At 40.8% G+C, this 24,771-nt stretch overlaps 1 protein-coding gene and 1 long non-coding RNA gene across 2 annotated transcripts in view; both read right to left on the reverse strand.

Annotated features, from left to right (window-relative positions):
* Window positions 1-24,771, reverse strand: part of LOC145432427 (uncharacterized) — a 432,207-nt gene that overhangs the window by 192,516 nt on the left and 214,920 nt on the right. The gene's annotated exons all lie outside the window — the stretch shown is intronic.
* Window positions 17,425-23,402, reverse strand: LOC113028981 (uncharacterized). Its single transcript, XM_080309295.1, has 5 exons — window positions 21,964-23,402; window positions 21,348-21,513; window positions 19,060-19,460; window positions 18,856-18,923; window positions 17,425-18,345 (listed from the first exon to the last, which is right to left on the reverse strand). Exons 1-4 carry the CDS (start codon window positions 22,165-22,167, stop codon window positions 18,876-18,878), a joined length of 819 nt encoding a protein of 272 aa, XP_080165421.1. The 5' UTR covers window positions 22,168-23,402; the 3' UTR covers window positions 17,425-18,345; window positions 18,856-18,875.

Here is a 24,771-nt window from a genome sequence, read left to right on the forward strand (position 1 = left end):
GAGTTAATTGAGGGAGAAGTAAAAGGCTGCAAGCAGCTTAATGCAATTTATAGGTTCAGACGAAGCGGATGCTCGAAAAAAAACATGTTTAGAGAGGCTGAAAATAGTAAGTTGTACACCCAAATGACCAGCAGAAAAAAAGGAAAAAGCTTTGATTCGAGCAGGAGCTGTCAGTGTCATGTGCTTCGCTTAACTACACCCCCTCCAGGCCACACAAGGACAATCTGAGCGTGTGTTGCAACATCTTCCCTTCTGTTTTAGTCTCTTGTAGCGGTCTTTGTGATTATATAATATGTAATAAAGCAGAAATATAAACTACAAATGATGTTTTTCCTTCTAAATAAAGACAGCTGGCCTGCACTTCAGGGTTGAAAGCCTTGGAACCTGACACTGCTCTTGATTTCAAATAGAATTTTGACTGTCAAATCGCAGATGTTTGCTCATTATCAATTCTGACTGCAACACCAAAGAAGCTTTGAGCGTTTCAGAAAGACAGCTTGTTAGGAAATGAGCTGGATTTTCTCTGGAAACAAATGGAATTTTAAATAATATGTGGTCTCTTTAATAGCCACAAAGACCTTCACTAGATTGCCTGGTAGATATGCTGCACTAGAGGAATCTATTCACTGCACATCTGGCTCCAAATATATGATTTCTGTCAGGACCACTTTAAACAAACTAGAACTGTCTGCAGAAATTTGTATTTAGTGGTGTGGCTCTGTTTGGGGACCTCCTCGCCAATCCAAGGCAGAGACACTGAATGACTAAGGTGAGGAGAGCAGCAACTAGACTGCAGCACAGAGCATATGGCAGATATGAGACTGATTAGGTCATTTACAGTATATAGTTGAAAAGGTCTGTGTCACGGCCCAGCGGCACGAGGGAACAGAGATGGACACAGGTGCAGAAACCAACCCGGAAGCGAGACGATAAGGGAACAAAGGATTTATTTCCGCCCACAGGCAAACATAAGCAAGAAAACAAAACGACGCCACCACACTAGTGGCACGTAGGATAATCTAAGATAATGGAAGGTGACCTAGACACCTCTAGGAGACGGCTGAACAGCAGAGGCAGCGGGGAGGTGGAAACAGGACTTAGACCCCCGGAGAGCAGTCATTTTGGTTTTCTACCTTAGACCCCCGCGGAGTCATCATTTTGCATTTCTACCTTTAAAAGCCGGAGAGCAGTCAGTCAAATGCTGGAGTCATTCATATGTATATTAGGTCATTACCTAGGAATTCTGGAGGGAGGGGAGTGGGGGTGAGTGATTGAGGGGGTTTGGGAGTGGAGTGTTTCAGTTTGCCATCTTAGGGAGAAATCAACACATGTCCTTTGTATGTCCTTTGTTGCTGACATTTATTGATGAAAACAGTACAGAAAAAACCATTTGTACACATATTTACAAATAATGATAAAAAGTGAGTGAGTACATTTCAACATTTTCAGCAATCACTCACAATCCTGGCACTGCCACGGTATCTGTCGTCTGCATTTACCACATGTGTACCTGTAGCAGTGAACACATCGCACAGTGGCCTGATTTTTCTTGCATTTGTGTTTGACCTGACACGTGGCTCTTTTTCCAGGGCTCGGTGTGGAGGGTTCTGCCCGAAGCAACTGATCTTTTCTTGCCTTCTTCGCAGCTACATGAGAGTGAGCCAACTCTGTTGCAAGCGCCACCAGGAAGTCCACCCGTCTTTCCTTCGTCCCGGTGCATGCTTGATACAGCACATGTGCATTCAGTGCTGCCATGTCAATCATGTTATAAAACACGGCGACTGGCCAGCGCCGTGTTCCTTTGCGGACAGTGTACTCCCGAACCATCTGGTCCATCACATCCACGCCACACTTTGTTTTGTTGTAAAGGGTGACAGTGTTTGGCTTCCTTTTGGTGGTGTTATCAGTCTGAACCACGCTGTGCATGCTGCTAAGAATATAGACTGTCTTCTTCCGTTTGGCCGCATACGCCGTCAGCGTGGCAGCAGAGGTTGAAAACACCTAAGAAATAAGATAAATTGTTATTTTCATAGCCCTTTTACACACAATGAAACACATAAACATAGAACCACAAAAGACCTGCAACATACCTGAGTGGTGAATACATTGCGATCTGTCTGTCTAGTGGATTGAGGAATTTCCCTGCGAATCCTGTTGACTGTGCCGAGGATGGTGGTTTTCCGTCTAAGAAGTTTTTGTGCCAGTGAAAGCGATGTGAAAAAATTGTCCGTGGTAACATTTCTGCCCTTGTCTAGGAATTGTTCCATCAGCCTCATTACTACATTTTCAGAAAGTCTCTCCCCAGTGGGACGACTGGGGTCCTTGCCAAGATATGGGAAGACATTGCAAATGTACTTGGATTTTAGGTCGCAAGCCACCCAAAACTTGATCCCAAACTTGTCCGGTTTACTTGCAATATACTGCAGGAAACAGCACCGAGTCTTTGATGGGAAAAGCTGTTCATCAACGGTGATATGTAGACCAGGGTTGTAGCACGTGATGCAGTTGGTGACAAATGATCCCCACACACTGGAAATTGCAGCGAACTTATCAGTCTTTGCTCGATCACTGCGGGTGGACTTGTCATCAAAGCGTAGGTGTTGCATGATGTTTTGGAAGCGGTTTCGTGCCATAGTTCCAATTATCTGTGGGTTTCCCAGGTTTGCTGACCAGCAGTCATTTAGAGATGGAACCCTGTTAACCCCCCGCAAGATGACAATTGCAATAAATGCCATTAGTTCAGGGAGGTCCATGAACCAATGAACATGCTCCATGCACCACTCAGCAGGCCATTTGTAAATATGTGTACAAATGGTTGGTTTTTTGTACTGTTTTTATCAATAAATCTCAGCAACAAAGGACATACACCCATGTGTGTTGATTTCTCCCTAAGATGGCAAACTGAAACACTCCAAGTTGGTGACTTTTGGAGATTTATTTCCCTGGATGATTGAGAATGCATCAAGATGAAACACAAAAGGAAGTTCACAGCTTTTAGCAGCTCCCCCACCCCCTCAATCACTCACCCCCACTCCCCTCCCTCCAGAATTCCTAGGTAACGACCTAATATACATATGAATGACTAGCCAATTTAGCTTCCACTTCCACCATTTGACTGCTCTCGGGTTTTATAGGTAGAAAGGTAGAAGCCTGGGGATGCTAGTGCTAGGTAGGGGCCAGGGCACTGGAATAAGAGGTGATCACGATCAGTGGGATCCAGCAGACAATCAACGATCCTCCACAGTTGAATGAGTTGCCTTACTTGGTTTCAGGTGGAGGTGACAGGTGGGGCGGAAGGCCCGGAAGCGGTCGAGGCGTGGGGAGGCAGGCAAGTGAGTGGTGGGCCGGCAGGCCACGTCGTATCAGCAGCAAGCGGCCCAGGTCCAGGAAGGCGGGAGTGAGGGAGACAAGACCTCCACTCCAGATGCTACCTCTGAGAACAAGAAGAACAAGTAAGTCATCACACGGATTCTGGACAGAGTTATGATGCTCCACTTGACTAACATGGGGATAGCAGATACTCAGGCGATGAATGGTTGAGAGCGCAGGTCTGATATACTGCCGGAATAATTGCTGACAGGTGGTCAGCCAGGGAGGAGCAACCGAACTCCGCCTAAAGGAGGAGGGGCCGCTGTTAGAGACCTGCAGGTACCCACCCAGACCATGACAGTCTGTTGCCAAACAGCTTGCAAAGGCAGCAGCAACTGTATACAGGCCAAAACAGTATGAATAGCATTTACCAATAGGACTCAAAGAACAATACCAGGTGGCTTTTCAGATGACACGGGCTGGTACTGAGATCAGTTGATCTGCCAGGACTGCTGCCTAAACGTTGTTCAATGGCCTGCCAGCATTAATTCTATGGCTTAGTTTGTACAATATGTGTCCAGTGTGATATTTTCTCTCTTCAACAACCCAAACCCCACAAATATGTGATGCTGCACTAAGAAACCCCTCGCTGTTGAAGGAAGCCAACCTGAAGGTGCTTTTTGTTAATTTCAGACCTTTTTTAGAAAATATTATTATTTGCACATTTATTTTCTACTAATTATAAAATTGACATGCATTTAATTTACAGTCTAAGCAACGGCATCCTTACTGCCAATAGGTATCAAAATGTCCTTTGACCCATTGTCAGACCCTACACTGGTGCAGTGGGTGCTGTGTTCCTCCTGGTGCAACTTGCACCTCAGACTTCATTGGGGCTCTGTAGATCTACTGGTCAAAGATATCACAGCTAAAAACTTGTTTTGTGAATCTTCATATAACATCAAGATTTTTACAACTGAATAATGATTTACATTTTCATACTAGGTGGGAGCGTCATGTGTAACTCATGGGAAAAATTATGTCAGGAACCTGAAGGTTAAACAGGAGACACTGCTCATCAAAGTCTAGCTCTTCAAATCTGAGTAGGAAAGAACTTGCAATACCAACACCTACTCTAAATGTGCCTTTGTGCAGGCTTCTCAGCTCATTATTCCAGTTATTCCAGCAGAGCAACGGGGAGCTGCTGGATAGCTCCCAGTAGGATCAAAAGGCTTTTAAAGGAAAGCGACAAACACTAACAATGGCCGTTTCCATGGATAAATAAAGGCAGATGATGTTTAAGAGTAGACTTTATGTTACAAGTCTCATGAAAAACTGAGAAACAAAAATCAATTCCAAAGAAAATGAAAGAGTGACTGTGTGATGCAAATCATGGTAATTAAGTTGTGGAAAAGCTGCTTTAAATGAAGCTGAAAAGCTCCACTTGCACAAAATTAAGGCAAGAGAACGTCACTCAATGTTCATCTAAAATGTAGCGAGGGATTTCCCATGTAGCTGATAAGCTGTCTTCCATAAAACAGCTTTCCAGAGAATGACTGAAATTTAAATCTGTTTTCTCAAGAAAGACAAGATTTATGCAGCGTGTGCATGGGCACACTTTTTTGCCACTACATTCACATAACTGACAGTATCATAATTCACACCTGCATCACACAACTCAATTCTGTTGTGTTAGTACCAGGGGATTCATGCCCATTAAAGTGTGTTTGTGTGAGTGTGTGTCTTTGTGGATGTTTGAAAATGAAAAATGGAGTGTGAAAGAAACAGAGAGAGATTAAGATGACAAATTCCACGGTAGAAAAAAGGATTTGATTGCATGTGAGCCGAGTGCCAAGCTGTGAATTAGCCACTGAGGAAGTGACGCAGGTATTTGTGTCAAGTAGAATTACACACATTCACAAAGGTGAATTTCAGGGAAATGTTTAGCACATACACACACGATATTACTCACATGAACAGATATGGATCAGATATCATACAAAAAGAAGAGGAGAGAAGCTGTGAGGTGAATGTTAAAGTAACAAATTACTGATAGGACAGACAGCGTGCTTCTATGCCTTCTATGAAGTATTACTATAATACCCACATAGCAAAATTGGTATGGATCGGATCTGGCCCACACAATGTGCTTACACATGGCCCACATACCGCAGAGAATGATGGCCCTTTGGTGGCCCAGATCTGGTTTGCCAGAGGTGGCCCACACATGGGCCAGCACAAGACCAGTTGCAGACACATTGCTGGCCCTCTGCTGGCCCAGAACACATTCAGCTCTGGACCCAGATGTCAGCCTAATCCATACCTTAATCAAGCCATGTAATAACAACATGTGCATTATCTGGGCCAGACCTGCTTGCTATGTGGGTATATGCACTTATGATCTGTAACTTTCCCCATACATCAGGCTGGGTGATAAATAAACAGAGGCCAGGACAGACAATAGAGTGAATACTTAACACAATGAACACAGAACTGTATTGTCAGATTCACCGTGGAATAACATCTGGGTTTGGAAACAGCTTCATTTTTTAGCGATGATTCCACACATGCTCCTAATACAGTGTAAGGAAGGATGGGAATCACACCTTTTCAGAGACAATCACTGATTGTGGTTTGCATACTGTGTTTTTGCATGTTTCATGAAATCATTGCATCCCTTTCTATTTTCCCAGCAAAAATGAAACAAATGGCTCCAGTAGTGTACCATGATGTTGTTGATGGTTAAATTCAATATATTCAAATGTGTCAAAAAGGGGCATAAAACATGTATTTATGTTCACTGAGCTTTGATTGACAATGACTTTGACTGTTACTCACACTCGGTTAGACCCAGCCCTCAGGGCTTAGCGGTAGGGATAACCTAGACCTCAGAGGGTTGTGGAAAGACGGACTCCAAGAACTTACTGAGCTCTAACAGACAAGAGCTCGGTATTTCAGATGTGCAGTTCCAAGCTAAACAGATGTCATAAGACATCCAGCAACTGAAGACTGCACACTTTTGTGCATTTTGACAGATTTCAAGTAGGAGATAAAGTAGTAACACAATAGTGAAATGAATCAGAGACTATTCCAAAAACAAACAATTCCATCTCTGCGTATTGGACACACGATCATCACTGCATTAAGAAAAATGGCTTGGACCTTTAACTAAACATTGGCCTGCATCTCGCTGTGCACGCATTCTCAATATAATACATGCAGTGACAGCTTTACATAAATCTTCAGTTAGGAATAAATAAAAGACGCATAATAACTTGTCAGGATGGAGGTATCCTGCAGGAAGCCATCTTAATGCTTTACGCCTTAGGCTGTGTTTTAAAGCTTTTACCTGAGAAAGCGTCTTCAAAGCAGTGACTCCTTCAGAACAGTAAAAACAAACAACTCCTTTTATAAAAACGTCTCTGTCATTTTTTGTGGAGTTTTTCTATTCCAACTCTGCCTAATTTTAAATAAAGCTTACTGATGCTACAATACATCCTTTTTCAACATACTGGTACTAGCCTGCTTCCTTACTGCATGTGTTATGCCTGGAAACGTCCTAAATTGGTGGTAGCCTATGTTTTATCTTTGACAGCTAAAATCTGGTTTTGGGTCAGAAACCTATGCACAGGGAAGGGTTTAAGTTGTAACCCAGAGCTACCAGGTTATAGCAACAGCACAAACCAACCTGATTAGGTGAGAAATATGGCCACTGTTAAATGAAAGAAGTGGCATGTTTTAATTGCTTTTCTTGACTTTAACTGTTGGTCATGGACATCTTTATGAGCTCTTTGCAAAGAGTTGAAGACAACTGGAAGGTTTCTTCAGTAATGAAAAATTCTATTAGTTTGTTAAACAAAAACAAAAAAACAAAAAAACAGTTTAATAATCAATGTGCCATTAACACACATGTATGCAGCCCTGCACAGCACAGTGGGGCTAATTACTGCCTAATGTTTCCATGCAACAAACAAGGAGGTGCACTCATTTGAAAGATGAGAGGAAGGTGGATGTTTATTTTAACAAGTGCGAACACACATGCTGTTATTCAAATTATTACTAGCCCACAAACACACGCCGCCACCATGTTCATTATTCAGTTATTCAAACACACACACACGGAGAAATGTCTGAAAGGTGCCGAATACATTGTTTTAAAAGTTGAGATTACACACAGACTCAAACACACTGTAGCTTCAGGCATATGTAGGAGTGTTTAGTTTGCTGAAAAGCAAATATCCCCCGAATTACCTGATTCTGTAGCACTAAGTGCTATGTTATGTTATATGTAAGTGTGAGGCCTCACTAGCGGTCTCTGTACTGAGCTACTGATGTAATATTTATTTTTTAAAAACTGCAACAGAAAAAGAACTGTGTTTTAAATGTTAACCTAAATAATAACATTAAGAGGGAAACACAGGAAAGCTACATGATTATCTATCACTGCAAAAAAAATTCAGAATTTTGATAATCTCACAAGATCTACAAAATTAACAGTTTCACTAAATATTTTCTTTTAAAACTTTACTGATTCACTGTTACATCCTGGGAGGCTGTGGGAGTGTGTGGGCGTGGTGTTGTCTTCTCCCTCTCCTCCTCCTTCGTTCTGGCCCCTCCCCTTGTCTCTCTCTGCTCCTGCCTTCTCCTTTAGGTCACACCTGCTGCTCATCTGCTCTCATTACAACCAATTACCCTCAGGGGTGATATAAGCTGGAGAAGAGCAGTGTGGAGGAGGAGGGAGAGGTTTCTGGTGGTTTTCCTCTGTGCTGGTCAGAGTGTGCTACTGACTTAGGTGTGGAACAGCCTGCTGCGTGTGACCAGCCTTCTGGTGTGTGGCTCTGGTGTGTGGCTCTGGTGTGTGAGTAGTGCTTAACTGAGCAGTGATTGCCCATGAGTGACGGCGGCCTTCATTAGTTTGTGTGGCCTGCCTGGATATTGTTTGTTAGCAGCGTTGCTGTCTCTTTCTGTTGAAGCCTTATTGTTGCTTTCTTTGTTGAGTGGTCATTACCACTTTGGGTTGACCTCCCTGATTTCTTATTAAAGCAGCGGTGCTGTCTCCTTTTGTTGTTGCCATTACATGATTATTGAGGTGTTTGCCTACAATAAAGATCTATTTTATGTTAAATACCTCTGCCTGGCGTTCTTTTCATTCCACCTGGATCTAACTGTTACTGTCCCCCACCCTCATCGCCTAGACTTTTAAGTGGGGACGTAACATTCACTTTTGCCCATGGTTAAACTTACCTACCTTTTGGCCCTCTTGCAGTTCTAAATGGTATTAAAACAGGCACTGTTGCAAATACACGTTTTCCTAGAGCAGCGTCACTTTCCAGATTTCCTCACAACCTAACATCATTATAAAGGTTATCTCCCCATCCTCACTATTCTTCTTCTGCTTTCACTGATGGTAGAAAAGGGGATCCATGAATGTGTTATTTGTATATATTAGCATTCCTTCAGTGGATCCTACTTGTTATGCATGCTAACGTTAGTTAGTATGAATATATCTGTGATTCATAGCAATGTGGCATCCAGAGATCCCAAGATAAACGTGCAAGCTTAAAAGTGAGCAATTCAAGTGACTACCAGTGACAGCACAGGATAATTTGACTGACATACAGCAGTTAGCTGCTTCCCGGTTTGTTTGTGTAATAAAACTAACCTGAGCACCAAACTACAGTGACTCAATCATATCAGCCACAAATCTGGAGAAACCTTCAAGTCAAAGCACAGTGCAGTATGCCAGGTTCATGGAGGGCTCTGAGCTATGGCAAAAGACAACAAAACAGAAATTAATGTAAAAAATCAAACAATAACAAAACAACAGCTTAATTGCACCAGCGTGTAAGTTACTAAGTCTAAATTAAATTAATTACTTTGCTGAGTGAAATGAAGCTTTCCTGGTGTGTGAGAGAAGTTACCACAGTGACAAAAAAGTACTGTCAGAATACAGTGTGTGGATGAGCTATGGCTGCAAACCTGTTAGTTTGTAGGTGAGTAAGTGCTGGTGTTTGATGTTTTTTATAGTCTTGACATGCCCGTCCAATATTAACTAATAAATAAATATATATAAATATATTAGCTATGAACAGTACCGGTCTATCATGTTATACATACCCTTTTAGGTATATATAACATGACAACCCCCCACCCCCAAAAAAACAAAAACAAAAACAAAACAACCCCCCACCCATCAGCATTAAAATCGCCATTCCTGGCTCATAATGTAGCATAGTAGTCTGCTTATCAAAATGTGTGTACAGCAAACAGCATTGCCACAGTTGCTGAGAGCAAAGAATTTTACATTTGTTCCTATGGAGGCTGAAAATAACACAAACAGCACAGAGGACATAGAACACAAGCCATATGTAACACGTTACATGTAGCAAAAGCAACAAACACATTGTAAAGCTTAATGGCATTTTCTGCTGCTACTGCTCACAGATGTGGGCATGTAGACGACCATGGGCACCAACAAAAATACTATTTTATGAAATACATTTTATGTTTTTGCAACAGACTTCTAGTAATAATAACCTTTATTTTTTAAAATACCTTTCTAAACCAAAGGTAAAAAGCAGGATAAATACGGCACTTGTAACAAAGTACCAATAGATCAAATTTAAAATTGGCTCCTTCCTACATTATCTATTATGTGTTGACACAACACTGGTCCATCTATTCAGTTATTTGCCTTGTTTAATGCTTAATAATTAATAATTCATAGGTCAGTGTTAAGTGGGTGACCAAACAAACAAAAGAAAGCACTCCTCTGAAAATCGTAAGATGCAAGGACTGAACTAAAAAGTCTAAAAGCAGACAGTTTCCAAATTTGAATGACCTTCAGAAAGGCCGGAGAACTGCTGCCCAATACCACTTTAAAGGAATTACAAACAAGTCTGGCTCCATGGATGGAAAATATAAAGAAGGGTTGGCTCAAGAATTTGGCACAGTAACAGTACTGTATACTCAACAGTTACCGTGTCTTTTTGTCTCTTCATAATCACCAAAGTACATGAAAATTGGGCTTCCTTGAAGGTAAATATAATGCTGGGTAGTTCAAGACTTTTGCCCAGTACTTAGATGTTGCTTTCTTTGATGAAGGAGGAGAGCATTACTCAGTTATTTATAACATCCACAATTAGTTATCCAATAATAAGACGGTAGATACAATTCAATGCACACGGACTTATTTTCAATGAAGCTTGTGAATGGCAAATTGAGTATATTAATGTGGGTAGAAGGAAAAAATATATAAAATTATAATAAGAAATTCAAGCACTGTGAAATTGACTGTCATGTTAAATTGCCGGACTTTAATTTTCATATGTGCTTCACCTTATCATCAGTAGCAGAAAACAAAGTATACACTCAACTATGCATGAGGTCCTCACATTGTTTAGATATCCAGTCCTTGGTTAATAGTTTGTGAGGACACTGATTAACCAGGACATGCCAGAAACCATTTAAGACTTTATACGTGCTCTGCTTTTTACACTGCTTATTACACTTGTTCACACACAGTCTGTGAGCTAGTGTGCTGTATGTTGCAGGATGATATGATGTGTTCCAGGTCAATTTCAGTAATGAAAACCCAATTGAGCTCCCTTATGATATTTGTGAAGATTCTAATGCTTTTAGTTTACCCTTGACTGAAGTGCCTCTTCATTGTCAAGACTCCTGCTGAACCCATTCCAGCATGCATTACATTATAACTTCCTCAATTTCTGCCTTTTGGCGACTGGTCCTTTTAAGATGTGAAATATCCTGAATTTTAATAGAATGTCAACTGAAAACACTTGTAGTAGCCAACACTGTACACATCTCACAATATCTTGGGAAGCCTTCAGATACAACATTGTTCTTTTTGCCAGATAAGTAAAACTATGGCAGTGGTGGACTCTGAATCCACATTTGTTGAGAGACTGGTACATTACAGGTTCAACTAATGAAGTGAAACAAGCCATTGTATTCCTAGTGGTGTTCCCAAGCCTAGATAAATAGGGAGGGTTGTGTCAGGAAGGGTATTCAATAAAAAATAATTCCCAAATCAAACATGCTGATCATCTTAACAGATATGGGCTCTGGTGCTGGCGGCCAACAAGGTGCCAGTGGACACTGTGCCACTGCTGATCGAAGACAAAGGAAGAGGAAAGGGGGGAATTGTGTTTGAAGGCAGTAAGTGAGAAAGTTCACTGATGTAGTGAAGAGGACATGCAGAGAGTAGGTACCACAGAGGACAATGCTGGGGATAGGGTGATGGAGGTGTTGTGACTCCTAAATGGAACAGCAGAAAGAAAAAGAAGTAGCAATGTGCATTTATAATGGCAATGGCAATTTTGTAAACTCGGTGACTTCATGACTGGTGGGGCCCTAGGACACTCAAATCACTTTTTACAATATGCCTCATTCATCCATTCATTCAAGCACTTTTGTCTATGCTTAAGTGCTTTCTATCTAACACTCACAATCCAATAGATTCATCAGACAGCAACTTGGGGATCATGTCTTGCCCTAGGATATTTGGCATACAGACTCGAGCCACTGATTAAACCACCAACCTTTCGATCAGCAGATGCCTTACTCTGCCTTCCGAGTTACTGGTAAACTGGCTCATTGGTCAGTAGTCCAATACACTGGGTCAAGCCAATATCCACATCCTTGCTGTTGTACTGATGAAGATCTAAGGTATTGCAAAGCTAGCCCGCATGGTACACTGGAAATGGTGTATGGTAGGGTCATGAAACACAGATGCAGATTTTAAATAGATTTCAAATTTAATAGCTAGAGCTTAGGTCTTGTTGAAAATTAAGTTTGAAGCCAGTAAACCATGTGTCCTTTTTTTTTTTACGATGGTGAATCTTGAGGCATTTACCATTATTGAAACATGATTACTGGGGTATACTGATATAATGCCTAGGCATACTTGGCATACTTTTTTTCTTTTTTTTAACCAATTGCTCTGCCTGATTTAGAGAAACTAGTGTTAAATGCTAAACCGTGTGATTCTCCGAATGATGTGGTTCCTCCCCGCTTTCTCCAAAAGGCATTTCCTATTATTGGACCTCACATTTTGTCTTGTCGCGTACCTAGTGAGTTTAAGCACACGGTTATACATCCCTTGCTTAAGAAACCTGGCAGTCTTGTCAAATTTTAGAACTATCTCTAAGCTAACTTTTCTAAGAAAAATCTTGGAAAGGATTGTTTATACTAAGTTGATGGACTACTTGAACGACTTGCAATTGTCAGAAATTTTTCAATCCGGTTTTAAACCTTTTCACAGTATGGAGGCAGCCCCTGTAAGAGTTATGAATGATGTTCTGGTAGCTACTGATTGTGGTAAATATGTAGTGCTGGTCTCAATGGACATGACTGCTGCCTTCGACACAGTGCATCACAATCTATTGATCTCTCGCCTTCACGATTGTGTGGGAATTTCTGACTTGGCACTGTTGTAGTTTGAATCATATCTGTCTAACAGGAGCTTTCGTGTTATGTTGCAACCCGTTCTCACTCCCGACGTGTAAAATAATGACGATTTGTCACGTCCCTTAACTTCTCATGCTGACGCCTAAGGTACCCTTCCACGTTTTTATGTTACGCTGTGGGTTGTCAATTCATTCCAATATGAACCCGCTCGCGGCGATCAGAGACGCTTCGAGCAGAGGCTCCAGCCATCCATTTACTCCAATAATAACCCCGTCACGGCGAAACATGATGCCGTGAAGCACAATCTAACTGGAGAACCGTGGACCCTTTCCGCGAACGGGTTTTTCTCCCTAATTTAATGCTTTCTTTTAATGACATCGTTAACATTTCTCAACAAAAACACGTGAAAGTATCACTGATAATTCAACAATAAAATCGCTTCATGTTGTGGCCATCACACAGTGTTTTCCAAACTGATTCACGATCTGAAAGTGCGCAGATTTAACGTACATAATCCTTTGTTAGGTTTATTATTTTCATTTCACACGTAAAACACATTTATAGATTCATTCACCACTCCTGTTAGTTTTGGATGCGCTCGGCTCCAGCCAATCAGACGCAACCTGTGTAAGCAAAGGCTGATGGGAGAACGGAGAGACCCATTTATAAGAATAAGAAAATGAGGCGGAACTGATTGATTCTAATGCAAGTATGTAAAAAATACATATATTTAAAGTAATACCTTGATGTGTGTTTCAAAGTTTGTTTTTTCATAAAAGCTTCAAACAAACAGAGGTGACTGATCTCGGAAACGGTGTAATGTATTTAAAAATGGCTACAGCTACCGTCAGCATGCTTGCTAGGTAACAACTACACGTGTCTACTGCAGCATTAGCCATTTAATCCAACGATGATGGATTAAATCTATTACAAACGTTAAAGGACTTGTGTGCTGCAAAATACCCTCACATGGTGCGTAAAGCAGTTTTTGCGCTAAGAGTTCTGCTAGCTCTTTACAAACTGATGATGCTAACGTTAATTGCTAACATTAACCGGAGCGCCAAGACTGAAAATCATTTGAATTGCGTTAGTTATGTGTTTATGTCACTGAGTTCTGCAAAAATCTCTTTCCTCTTTAGCTTGAAAATGAGTGATTCAGAAGATCCCGAGCTGGAGGAAGAGCTTCAGGCTGCTGACGAACTCCTTCAAGATATGCAGGTAACATTTTTAGTGGAAACAGTTGTTAAAGAGGGAACATGCTTGTCTAATATTTTGTACGGAGTAAACGTTATGTTATTTGAATTTTTTTTAAAGTTTATGTCAAATTAAGTTGGTTAACTTAAGATGTTTGATAATCTTTGCTTTAATCATAGACTGTATTTTAGGTGTTCCCTTTTTTCCTTGTTAATTGCGTAGAATGATGCACAGAGTGAACCTCAGCCAAGACCAGTGCGCTGGAAAAAACGTGACAGACAGGGAGCTTTTATTCCTCAAAGACCATCAACCAGTCGAAGTACTAGTTGCATGCCACGTGGTCAGTGTTCACACAACCATTGATTTTATCTCACAACTTATTTTCACCAAAGAATTTCAGTAAGTAAATATTCTTCATTCCCCCCCCCCCCCCCCCCCCCCCCCCCCCCGTGTCCAGAGAGCAGCATCAATGTCCACGTGAAGAACCTAGTTATGTTGCCAGTGTCAACCCAACAAAAGGTACTTTACCTTCTTGTATATATTGTGATTTCTGTTTACTTTTATATTTGTTGTTATAGTTGAGTTGTGCAGGGCTTTTGTGGAGTCCTAAGAAACATACTGCCTAGAGTGTTTTTCACTTTGTGGAAGAGTTTCTTCCTTTCTTTATTTTTTTTTCTTTTAGTGTATGGAACTGAGGTGCTTCGTCAGGAGCTCCTTCAGTTGTTGGAGGATGGAGAAGAGGACGCAGCCATGACTTGTGAGACGTCGTCTGAGTCAGCTGCTACTCACTGGGCGATCAGAAATATGGTGTCCTCGCAAAAGTGGAAAGAGGCCAGGCCTTGTCTTATAGACAATATGTTAGCTACTCTGGATCCACAGTCACACCGTGTGTGTCAGTGTGGCAAACAAGTAGTTGTGAGGTGTCTGGACTGCCTGCCTCTTCCATTCCTTTGTGCTGACTGTGATATTGCAGTTCACACACGCTTTGTCCTGCACAACAGAGAGGCAGTAACAGGAGGGTTTTTGCAGCCTTCATCAGAGTTTCACAAGCCAATAGGTACAGTTTTGAAGTCTTATGCATTTCTTGCTATGTATGAGTATGAGTGGGTGCTGTTATTGTATATTTATTGTGTATCAGTTAATTTCTAATTCTTTTTATATATATTGTGTGTTTTAATGTTAGTTCGGCTGTTGCCTGTGCAAAGGCCAGACCATGTGTGTGACTGCCCAGCAGGTAAGGTTGAGGTTTCACCCGACGCAATTGTGGCTCTTGTAACCATAAATGGTAAGTTGCCCTTTTGTCACACACTACATACACAATAGATGTGTTTGGAGGTTTTATTGCAAATTGTGCATTGCTATCTTGGTTTTAATTACCCTCGGCCCGCAGTATATGTGGGCACCTGTCAAAGGTCATTTGGATTTACCAGACCGATTTGAAAACAACATGAAAAAAATGAATGCTTTGAGCCATGACTGAATTTATCCTTATCCTTTCTAAAGGCCGTTATAACCTTGCACTGCCAGTGGTGAGCTGCACCAGCTGTGGCCTAATGTGGTCCCCCTCAGTTAAAGACATCCTGGGTAGTGGATATTGGCCTGGCACCTTAAATTTCTGCACCCTGTTTTCAATGGATGTCTTTCAGTCTTTCTATGACATTAAGAAGGCTGCACCAGGGATGTCACTCAAGGCATTTGTCAAAATGCTGGATGAACGAACAGCCCATTTTGGAAGGGTGAGTTTCTAAATTTGCTAAGTTTAAGGAAATTGTGCAAATCAATGTTTATGATGACTGTCCTTGAATATTCTGTTGTATGTCCTCTATGTAAAAGAATGGCCGAATATCAGCTGATGCCTTCAGTAAAAGTTTCTTGGAGTGGAGTGCTGTAAAGTTTGAGGTGGACAGGATGTGCAAGGAGCCATGCTTTAGCTGCCCTGCCTGCACTCCAGACATGCTTGCCGTCAGGAGAGCATCTGCCACTTCATCAGGAGCATGCCCAGGTGTTGTAGGGAGGTCATACAGGCATGTGGAGGCCACACAGACTAGTGAGCCTCATTTTGACATGTTTTGAGGACATTACATAAAACCAGATTAATGATTCTGTATTGCATTGATCAAGGAACCAACCCAATAGGAGCTAAAGGAATCCTCTTGACATTACTTCACTCAGTAAGTTTATACTATGTTTAATGTGCATTTTCTTCATCAGTTTAGAACATAACATGTTAGCGCTCCCTGGTCCTTTTTGGAGACAGATCCTGAGACAGCAGGCAGCTATGGAGAACTCGTGTCAGCTGTGGTAATTAAGGAATACTTTGATTTAATATTGATTTCATGACAACTATCCTCAGGCACATATTCCTGGATATATATAATGACATAAGTAAACTCCCATTTTAGAATCATTGCCTTCTTTGATCTGAGTTATTGCCTCAGACTTTGGCCCTGTGTCCCCAAAAGTATAGAAAATCCATGACACTGAGTAAGAGGCCTTTATCATGTTATAAGTGAGAGAGTTTGGTGTAACAGTGGTTGAACATGCCAAATCAATCCACAACATACTGCCATTCCCCAGCTGTAACCTGCATATGCATCAAACCAAAATCCAGTATCATAGCCACAAAAAAGACATAAAGATGAGGTTAATAGGGTTGTCTCATTTTGCCAGATAGCTTCATCCCAAAAAAGATAAACATTCTTCAAAAACAAAAGTTTGTGAATATTTGCTGTATTGCCAGGCCTAAACCAACCTGTTAAACTTATCAAATTATTGTCATAGATACGAACCTATTGATTGAACCAGAATAATCCATTGAAGCCTCCATCATCATCCACAATCACTGTTACTGTTCAGATTATTTTATCTCTGTTTTCCTCTAGAATGTTTTGAAAATCAGCATTTGATCAACAGACTTTTTAAAAGTTTATTTTGATCCTATTGTTTACGTGTGTAATTGCATTTTTATTGAAATTATGACAGGAAAACCCTCAATCAAATTGTATCTTTGATATCTATAATATTAACAATAATGTTACATATGTAATATGTACACAATAATATTGTGCAAACAAACAAGAAAAATAGCAAAAAAAGTCAATTTTTTTTAATACCCTGTATATAAAGACCACATATGACCACAACTCCAAATGTGCAATTGTCACTGCATCTAAACATGACATATTACAAAAAGGTAGAAACATATAATATACAATATGTTCTGAAGCTGGTACTGGTGCAGTTAACTTCACTTTAGGCTCCCATACACAGTAGGTGTTACTTACTATACGTGCAGTGCAGTATTACTTTACCTTGTAATATGTTATAATAAGCAAGTCACTTCTATATTTATGAGGATGTAGACAATAATGTTGGCTGATATGTAAAACTATGAGATGTCGAGTGCAGGGAAGATATTATTGATCGATCAGATTCATGAATGTGTTAGGTACTTAAGCCACAATTAGAGAGTGAAACAGAGACTGACACTGGTTGAAATGTATAGTAAATATTTTATTTTGAACTTTTATGCTGAACTACAAGCTGTGAACTGTGCGATCTCTGCGACCTGTGGTGCCTGGTTTACTGTGTGTAAAACTGCGCAGGTTCCCATGTGTCATCCCACACTTTGCCACTGTCAGGAGAAAAACATAACAAACAACAACGACAACCACACACAAAATAGGACAATTTAGGTTGTGACATATGACAATTTTTTAGGATGAAATATCTTCTATATTCATGTCATGCTTTATACACCTTCATTGTAATATAAATTAATCAAATCAAGTCAGAGAGTATTAATATATGTAGTAGATGTCAAGCAGGACCACAGCAGCAGCCACGATCCATTGGAACCTGCTGGATGAGAGAGCACAGAAACTCCAGGGAAGAAGTTTAGTTAGTAACATGCATGAACTGCATTACTGAGACATGTATGTTTACAGATGGTGGTGAGGGAGAGGGGGAGAGTTTTCAGTAAAAGGAGACGTGACTGCATCTTCAACCAATACTGAGCCTGCATAACCCTGAAAGAGACAGAGAGGGGGGGGGGGGGGGGGACACTAACCCCCAGCAGTCTGGTCCTATTACAGCATAACTAAGGGCTGAGCTGAACCAGCCCTAACTATAAGCTCTATAAAGAAGTAAAGTCTTATGCCTACTCTTAAAAGTGTTGACCATGTCCACCTCCAAAACTCATAATGGACTTTGGAGGTGGACAGCTATCAAGCTCCTCACAGAAGAGGAGCTCGATAGCTAAAAGCTCCCAATTTACTCTAGTCCAAATACATGAATTCAAATTGAGTTGATAACTATTTATCAACAATATGAATGTCTGTTCCCGTCCAACAAAGTTGTTACTACATACCATGTTGAGCAAGGCTTCCACTTGACTTTAACTTCTTCTTTTTCCTGAAAAACATGATATAAACAAACAATTAATTAAGAAAGACATGCAAGTTGCATACAAAAAGGAGCTTATAAACATTTGTGTACTATTGAATGGCTCAATATATTATACAATTAGTTTACAAAAACATAAGAACCACCTCAATGCTTGTACTGCCAGCATCGAGTGCATGTCAGCAAAGCAACACTGCTTACATTGTGGCTCACAAGCAAAACTAACTGAAGCAGATGTTACTGAATGGGAAGGAGCACCTCCACATCAATCACTCCTTCTGAGCATGATGTCAGGAGGACTTTAAAGAACGTAAACATCAGGAAGGCAGCACGACCAGGTCGTATCAGGTGGTCTGTTCTTATTTAATGTCCTATTTGGAGTGAAATCCTGACTCAGTGGCTGAATTAGTGTAGATTCATCAAATACAAAAGCTTATGGATATTCAGTCAGGCACAGTTCAAATCCGGGAAGTCCAAAGATGCAAACAAATCTGCACAACAGCAGGCTAAATTACTTACATTTACAACTCTCCTGTCTACTATCTCTTCATATTTGAAAATCTTCTGTGTACGGTGTTTTCGGCATTCTGAAAAATAACAAATGAAATATTTACATGAGTTCTGTAAAACTGGAAAAAATGCAAAAATTAAGAAAAAGAAATCTTAACAAACTTAACGAACCTGTCATGTGTTTCGTACATTTACAATACCATAACGTCTAACCTTTCCTTGTCCTTTTTTTGTTTGGGACATCCGAGGTGTACACCGTAGAAATTGAGGGAGATGCAGGATGTGGAGATGGAGAGGAGAATGCAGGAGAAGCAGAGATGAAGAGGAGGATGCAGGAGGAAGCAGAGATGGAGAGGAGGATGCAGGAGGAGGCAGAGACAGAGAGGAATATGCAGGAGGAAGCAGAGATGGAGAGGAGGATGCAGGAGGAAGCAGAGATGAAGAGGAGGATGCAGGAGGCTGACAGAGGGAAGATGTTGGTACAGGCTCTAAATGAAGAATAAATTCCTCGTTTAGAGCCTCTGGGTCTGGGACTGGTCCAGCATCGACACTGTCAGCAGAGGATGGTCCAGCTGCTGGTGTAGAACTTTTAGCAGGAGGTGAAGCTTGTAATTCTGAAAAATTTTAAATATTAAACATTCATTAACCCTTTAAGACCTACCATAGAACCAAGTTCGCCAGAGCTTATATTATATTTTTACATGCTGTGGAGCCATTTTTGGGAGCATTTCAAGTTGCTATACATCAATACAACCATTATAGCCCATATTTTAATAATATGTCTGCATTAAGTGCATAGTAATTACATAAATTGCAAAAAAGTGCAATAAACTACAAAAAAATTGAAAATCGTTTTTGTTTTTTTAACATATATTTCTAGTTAGAGAAATTTAAGAGGCTTATCCCTCAAAACTGTAAATACAAAAAAGTTACACAAACTAGTTTCCCACCACAGGAAATTTATTTTGAGTGTCTTCATAGTTTTATTTTTGAAATACACCAATTTTTATATACTGCAGGAAAAACGAAAATAAATATTATAGTGCAAATTTGCAAAATAACAGCATATGCATCAAAATAAACTATTTCCAGCAGTGCAATATGAGTCCTAAGCATCCCAGAAACGACACAGAAAGTCATAAACTCAAACATAACTTTTTAAAACACATAAGAAGTAAAACACAAGCTCATAAGGGCCCGATCGTAAAAAACTACATTTCCGCAAAATGACGTCACTTCCGGTTTCGGGCAGGTCATGCGGTCATGTGATAGTTCGCGCTGATGGACGTAGGAAGTGTTACAAACAGCTGATGGATCGGCGAAGCGTGTTTCTGGAATATCATGTTTTTGTTGCTGCAAGTGATTTTTATGCAGTTTTTGCAAAGCTATATGTGGAAGGAAACTGTGACCTAGGACAAGCTGATGGCATAAGATGTAAGTACAACTCCTCCAGTTTCATATGCAAAAAAAATTATTGTGCTAGCTTAAGTGGTTGCAGAGCTACCAGGATTTAAAAATAGTTACGCAAAACAGAGCGTGCCCGCTCCGATCGGCTGTAAAGGGTTAAAATGGGTTGAAAAAATGTACTGTACACATAAACACATAATAAGTAGTGATTTGCATGTTTTCAGTTAAGTTTTTACTAAAGATACAACTGGTAAATATTGGCATCAAATAAGTCATCTCGCACACTCACTGACCCAAATAATTCAGTACAAGTGCCCTCTAGGGTAGTGTGACATCTGTAGTGCTTTTCTACATTGTAGATTAAAAAATTAATGAGTGTGACTATAAATCCAGATAGATAATGACTTTTTCCTCGGATGACACTACTTTCCTGACTTTGTAGTGAATAACATTTGACACTTCAAGCTAGTACTGTGACTTAGGAGTTTTGTACAATGGTGATGCTAACTACCTCAGGGAGGTAATCAGGTAACCTCTTAAGAAGTATATAAGTTATTTAAGAATCTTGGTGTTCATATTGGTAACATTATATAACATTTGTTATACTAGAAAGTCTCGAAGAGAATTATCAGGTCTGGTTTTCGTGAAGATTTTTAAAATTACATTTGTATATACATGAGTGTGAAAGACCATACTATACACACACACATACAAAATTGTTCAGGTGGGTAACACCAGAGGTTCAGTATGGCTAGCTTTGGTGATGTGACCGACACATGGGGAGGTAATAAGGCAGATATAACACTATTTTCATGTTAGCAACAGGACATGTAGGGCAGCTGTCACCTCACAGCAAGAAGGTTACTGGTCTGAACCTTGGCTGAATAATAGAATAGAACAGAATAGAGTAGAGTAGAATAGAATAGCTGGTGACTGTTAACTATCCTCATCCTCACCATCTTGTTTGTCTCTATGTACCCCGTGATGATCTGCCTTCTTATCTAGGGTGTACCATGAGTATCACCCAAAGACAGCTAGGATAGGCTATCTGATAAGGACAGCTGGTTACAGATAATGGACAAAGCATATCTTACTTCTCAGAAGGTGTTCATAAAGCTTCCTCATCTTCATGAGGATGTCACGTGCAGCACCTTCCGCTGGTTCGATCTGAGTGATCACGTCCCCTACTATACGGCCCTTACGGTCAAACTGTCCAAGAAACAGAATTGGTTGGTAGCCCAGGGCATGTAGCTTTGAAACCTGCAAGAACAACAAAGAAAAACATGCAGCCAGTCTTTCATGTAAGCAAATTGATGTATAACAAACCTTTAAGTTTCACATCTTTGTTGTTTTATTGTTGTCGATAGTTAAAAAGTATTTATGGTGACCAAACCTGTAAATGTATGATAAAATCCATCTTGAAATGTTTTGTCTCTCAGTTAATAGCCGATTAAATTAAAAATCAGAAGTAGCTTGAATAAAAATAGTTTTTAACAAGTTTTTTCTAGTTGGATGTCTTTAGTGTGATGATGTTATTCTGATGTGAATAACTTTTTTATTTATGCTCTTTTATAAATTAATATTTTATGTGTATATACATGTCTTGTTAGTTTCTTACTTCATGATATACAAGAAAACATTGACAACTGTGATTAATAAAGAATTGTCTACCAGACCAACCACCTATTAGATCAGAACTTTTAAACTTACTGACAACTGGGCTGAATTAACCACCCTGCTCGCATTTCTGTTTTTTTTAACAGAGGCAGCCCAGTTACTGTTTTTAAACTGTTCCTGTTTTTTTTTCAATCCCTCCTTTACGTTCAGGCTGCCCAGGCATCCACTGCATGTCTTCCTGTTGCAGGTGTTTGGGGCCTGACAGGAAGGGCATGGTTTGGTTTTTGGCTTTGTCATTTCTGCAAATGAAAATGGAACATGTAGGGATTATTTCAGGTCTGTTTTGGTGAAACGATTACAAAAATAATTTATGACCAAAGAAATAACTTATATTACGAGGCAGTATTACACCATATTTAGAAAAAAAAATCAATTATGAGATTAAAGTCATTAATATTGAGTTAATTACGTGAATAGGGTTAAAAAAAAACCCTGAATTGATTACAGAAAAGATACATTGCTAAAATAGAGCAGTACTAACATTAGCTGGGTGGCCAAGCAAGTGTCTTACACATGAGAATACATCACAAAAAAAATTAAATAAACTTTTGCAGAAGTAGTTCTCTTGGTACACAGACTGCTCTGTGAAAACATTTCAAGTTTAATATCAGTTTAATATCACTGAAATTAATATTTCAGTGAACATGCAAATTACCCACAGTTTATCACAACTTACTTAGCTAGGATCTGCCTCGTGTCCACTCGAAAACTTCGCTGCAGGACCGTGAGTTGAAAGATACATTTACTACGACTCCCAAGATGCATTGCAGTAAAAACCATCCAATCGCCTTGCTTAAGATCTGTTGACGTGTCGCTAAAGGCGCGCTGTAGATAAATATTGCAATTTGTAAAAAAAAAATACTAAAATTTGCAATTTTTAATTACATAATTAAACACTGGGCCAGTTTAATTTCGTATTATCGCTGGTTATTATTTTAGAGTAAATAAAGGAATAACGGGTAGCACCAAGCTGTTGTTATCTTCATTTCCATAGCGATGGCGGTTGAGGATTATGGGTAGTGTGCAGTTATGGGATTAGTGCGTCTGCGTAAATTGGTCTGATTGGTTGGAGCCGAGCGCATCCAAAACTAACAAGAGTGGTGAATGAATCTATAAATGTGTTTTACGTGTGAAATGAAAATAATAAACCTAACAAAGGATTATGTACGTTAAATCTGCGCACTTTCAGATCGTGAATCAGTTTGGAAAACACTGTGTGATGGCCACAACATGAAGCGATTTTATTGTTGAATTATCAGTGATACTTTCACGTGTTTTTGTTGAGAAATGTTAACGATGTCATTAAAAGAAAGCATTAAATTAGGGAGAAAAACCCGTTCGCGGAGAGGGTCCCCGGTTCTCCAGTTAGATTGTGCTTCACGGCGTCATGTTTCGCCGTGACGGGGTTATTACTGGAGTAAATGGATGGCTGGAGCCTCTGCTCGAAGCGTCTCTGATCGCCGCGAGCGGGTTCATATTGGAATGAATTGACAACCCACAGCGTAACATAAAAACGTGGAAGGGTACCTTAGGCGTCAGCATGAGAAGTTAAGGGACGTGACAAATCGTCATTATTTTACGCGTCGGGAGTGAGAACGGGTTGTATGTTGGGGTCGGCTTCATCCTCTGTGGCCCCTCTGTGTTGGGGTGTGCCGCAGGGATCTTGGGCCACTTTTATTTTTGCTAAATCTTCTCCCTCTTGACGTGATTTTCCGAAAACACAAAGTGCCATTTCATTTATATTCTAATGACTGCCAGCCTTATTTACCTTTTAGTCATGTGGATACCCTCCCAATTTGACCTCTCCTTGACTGTCTTAGTGATGATAAGTCATGGATGGCTAAATTTTTTTTTTAAATTTTAACAATTGCAAAAGTGATTTTATTTGGCACAAATCGATTTTCCGACCCTCCAGATGTTGATTTCGCTGTTCTGACCCTTCATTTGAAAAATTTGATCACAACTCTTGGAGTAAAGATTGATTCTGCACTTACCTTTGATGACCACGTGAATGGGGTGGTAAAGCTGAGCTCCTCCGGCAGCAGCGCTGGCTCCACCGGCAGCGGCGCTGGCTTCTCCTGCTCGCTGAGCTGCAGCGGTGCTGGCTCCTCAGCTGGTGGCTCGGTGAGCTGCAGCGGTGCAGGCTCCTCAGCTGGTGGCTCGCTGAGCTGCTCCAGCTCCGGCTCCGGCTCGCTGAGCTGCTCCAGCTCCGGCTCGCTAAGCTGCTCCTCGGCTGGCAGCGCGAGCTCCTCCGGCTCGGGCCGAGCAGGTCCGGGTGGCGTTGTAGCAGGTGGCACTGCTACAGATGGTGAAGAAGTGAGCAGTGTGGAGATTGCTGAATGAGGCAACGCTAGCTACTGTTGGCTGCCTTACAGCAGCGTCGGCGGTGTCACCACCCACTGTAAACAAAGAAGCAGATGAGGTGAGAAATGAAAAAGTGTCCTTATTACTCACCACAGCCGGCTCTTGAGATGTCCGGGAAGTCGACTGCGGTGAGGAACGTGAGGCGCGAACGTCGTTTCCGGGTAGACGTCGGGGCCGGCGTGTCAGGCTGTGCATCCACCAGCTGACCGGGCTGGTGAGCAACCTGATTAGGAGAGTGGAGGTGGAGAGTTGAGAGCAGGAAGTCCTGGACTACTGAATTAAGGGAGTACACCAGCCAGGGGAATTTATCCCATTTACCACATCACCCTAATTTATCCCATTAAGTTTTACTTTCATGTGACACTAATAGCTAAAATATAACAAAGACCAAGCTCTTAGAGAGCACCTCACGTTTGTGGCGGGCTGTGAACTGTCCTCCCTTAAGTATTACCCCCTTTTTAAGTAGAATCCGAGTTT

The sequence above is a fragment of the Astatotilapia calliptera genome, chromosome 2, assembly GCF_964374335.1.
Source record: "Astatotilapia calliptera chromosome 2, fAstCal68.1, whole genome shotgun sequence".
NCBI lineage: Eukaryota > Metazoa > Chordata > Actinopteri > Cichliformes > Cichlidae > Astatotilapia > Astatotilapia calliptera.

What these genes read in the sequence shown, in the direction of transcription:
- LOC113028981 (XM_080309295.1), bottom strand. Translation starts at nt 22,167, where the DNA reads ATGACAAAGCCAAAAACCAAACCATGCCCTTCCTGTCAGGCCCCAAAC. An exon ending in TTAATTCAGCCCAGTTGTCA is followed by an intron (nt 21,514 to 21,963) that starts GTAAGTTTAAAA and finishes TTGTTCTTGCAG; the next exon opens with GTTTCAAAGCTACATGCCCT. An exon ending in TTATGAACACCTTCTGAGAA is followed by an intron (nt 19,461 to 21,347) that starts GTAAGATATGCT and finishes AAAATTTTTCAG; the next exon opens with AATTACAAGCTTCACCTCCT.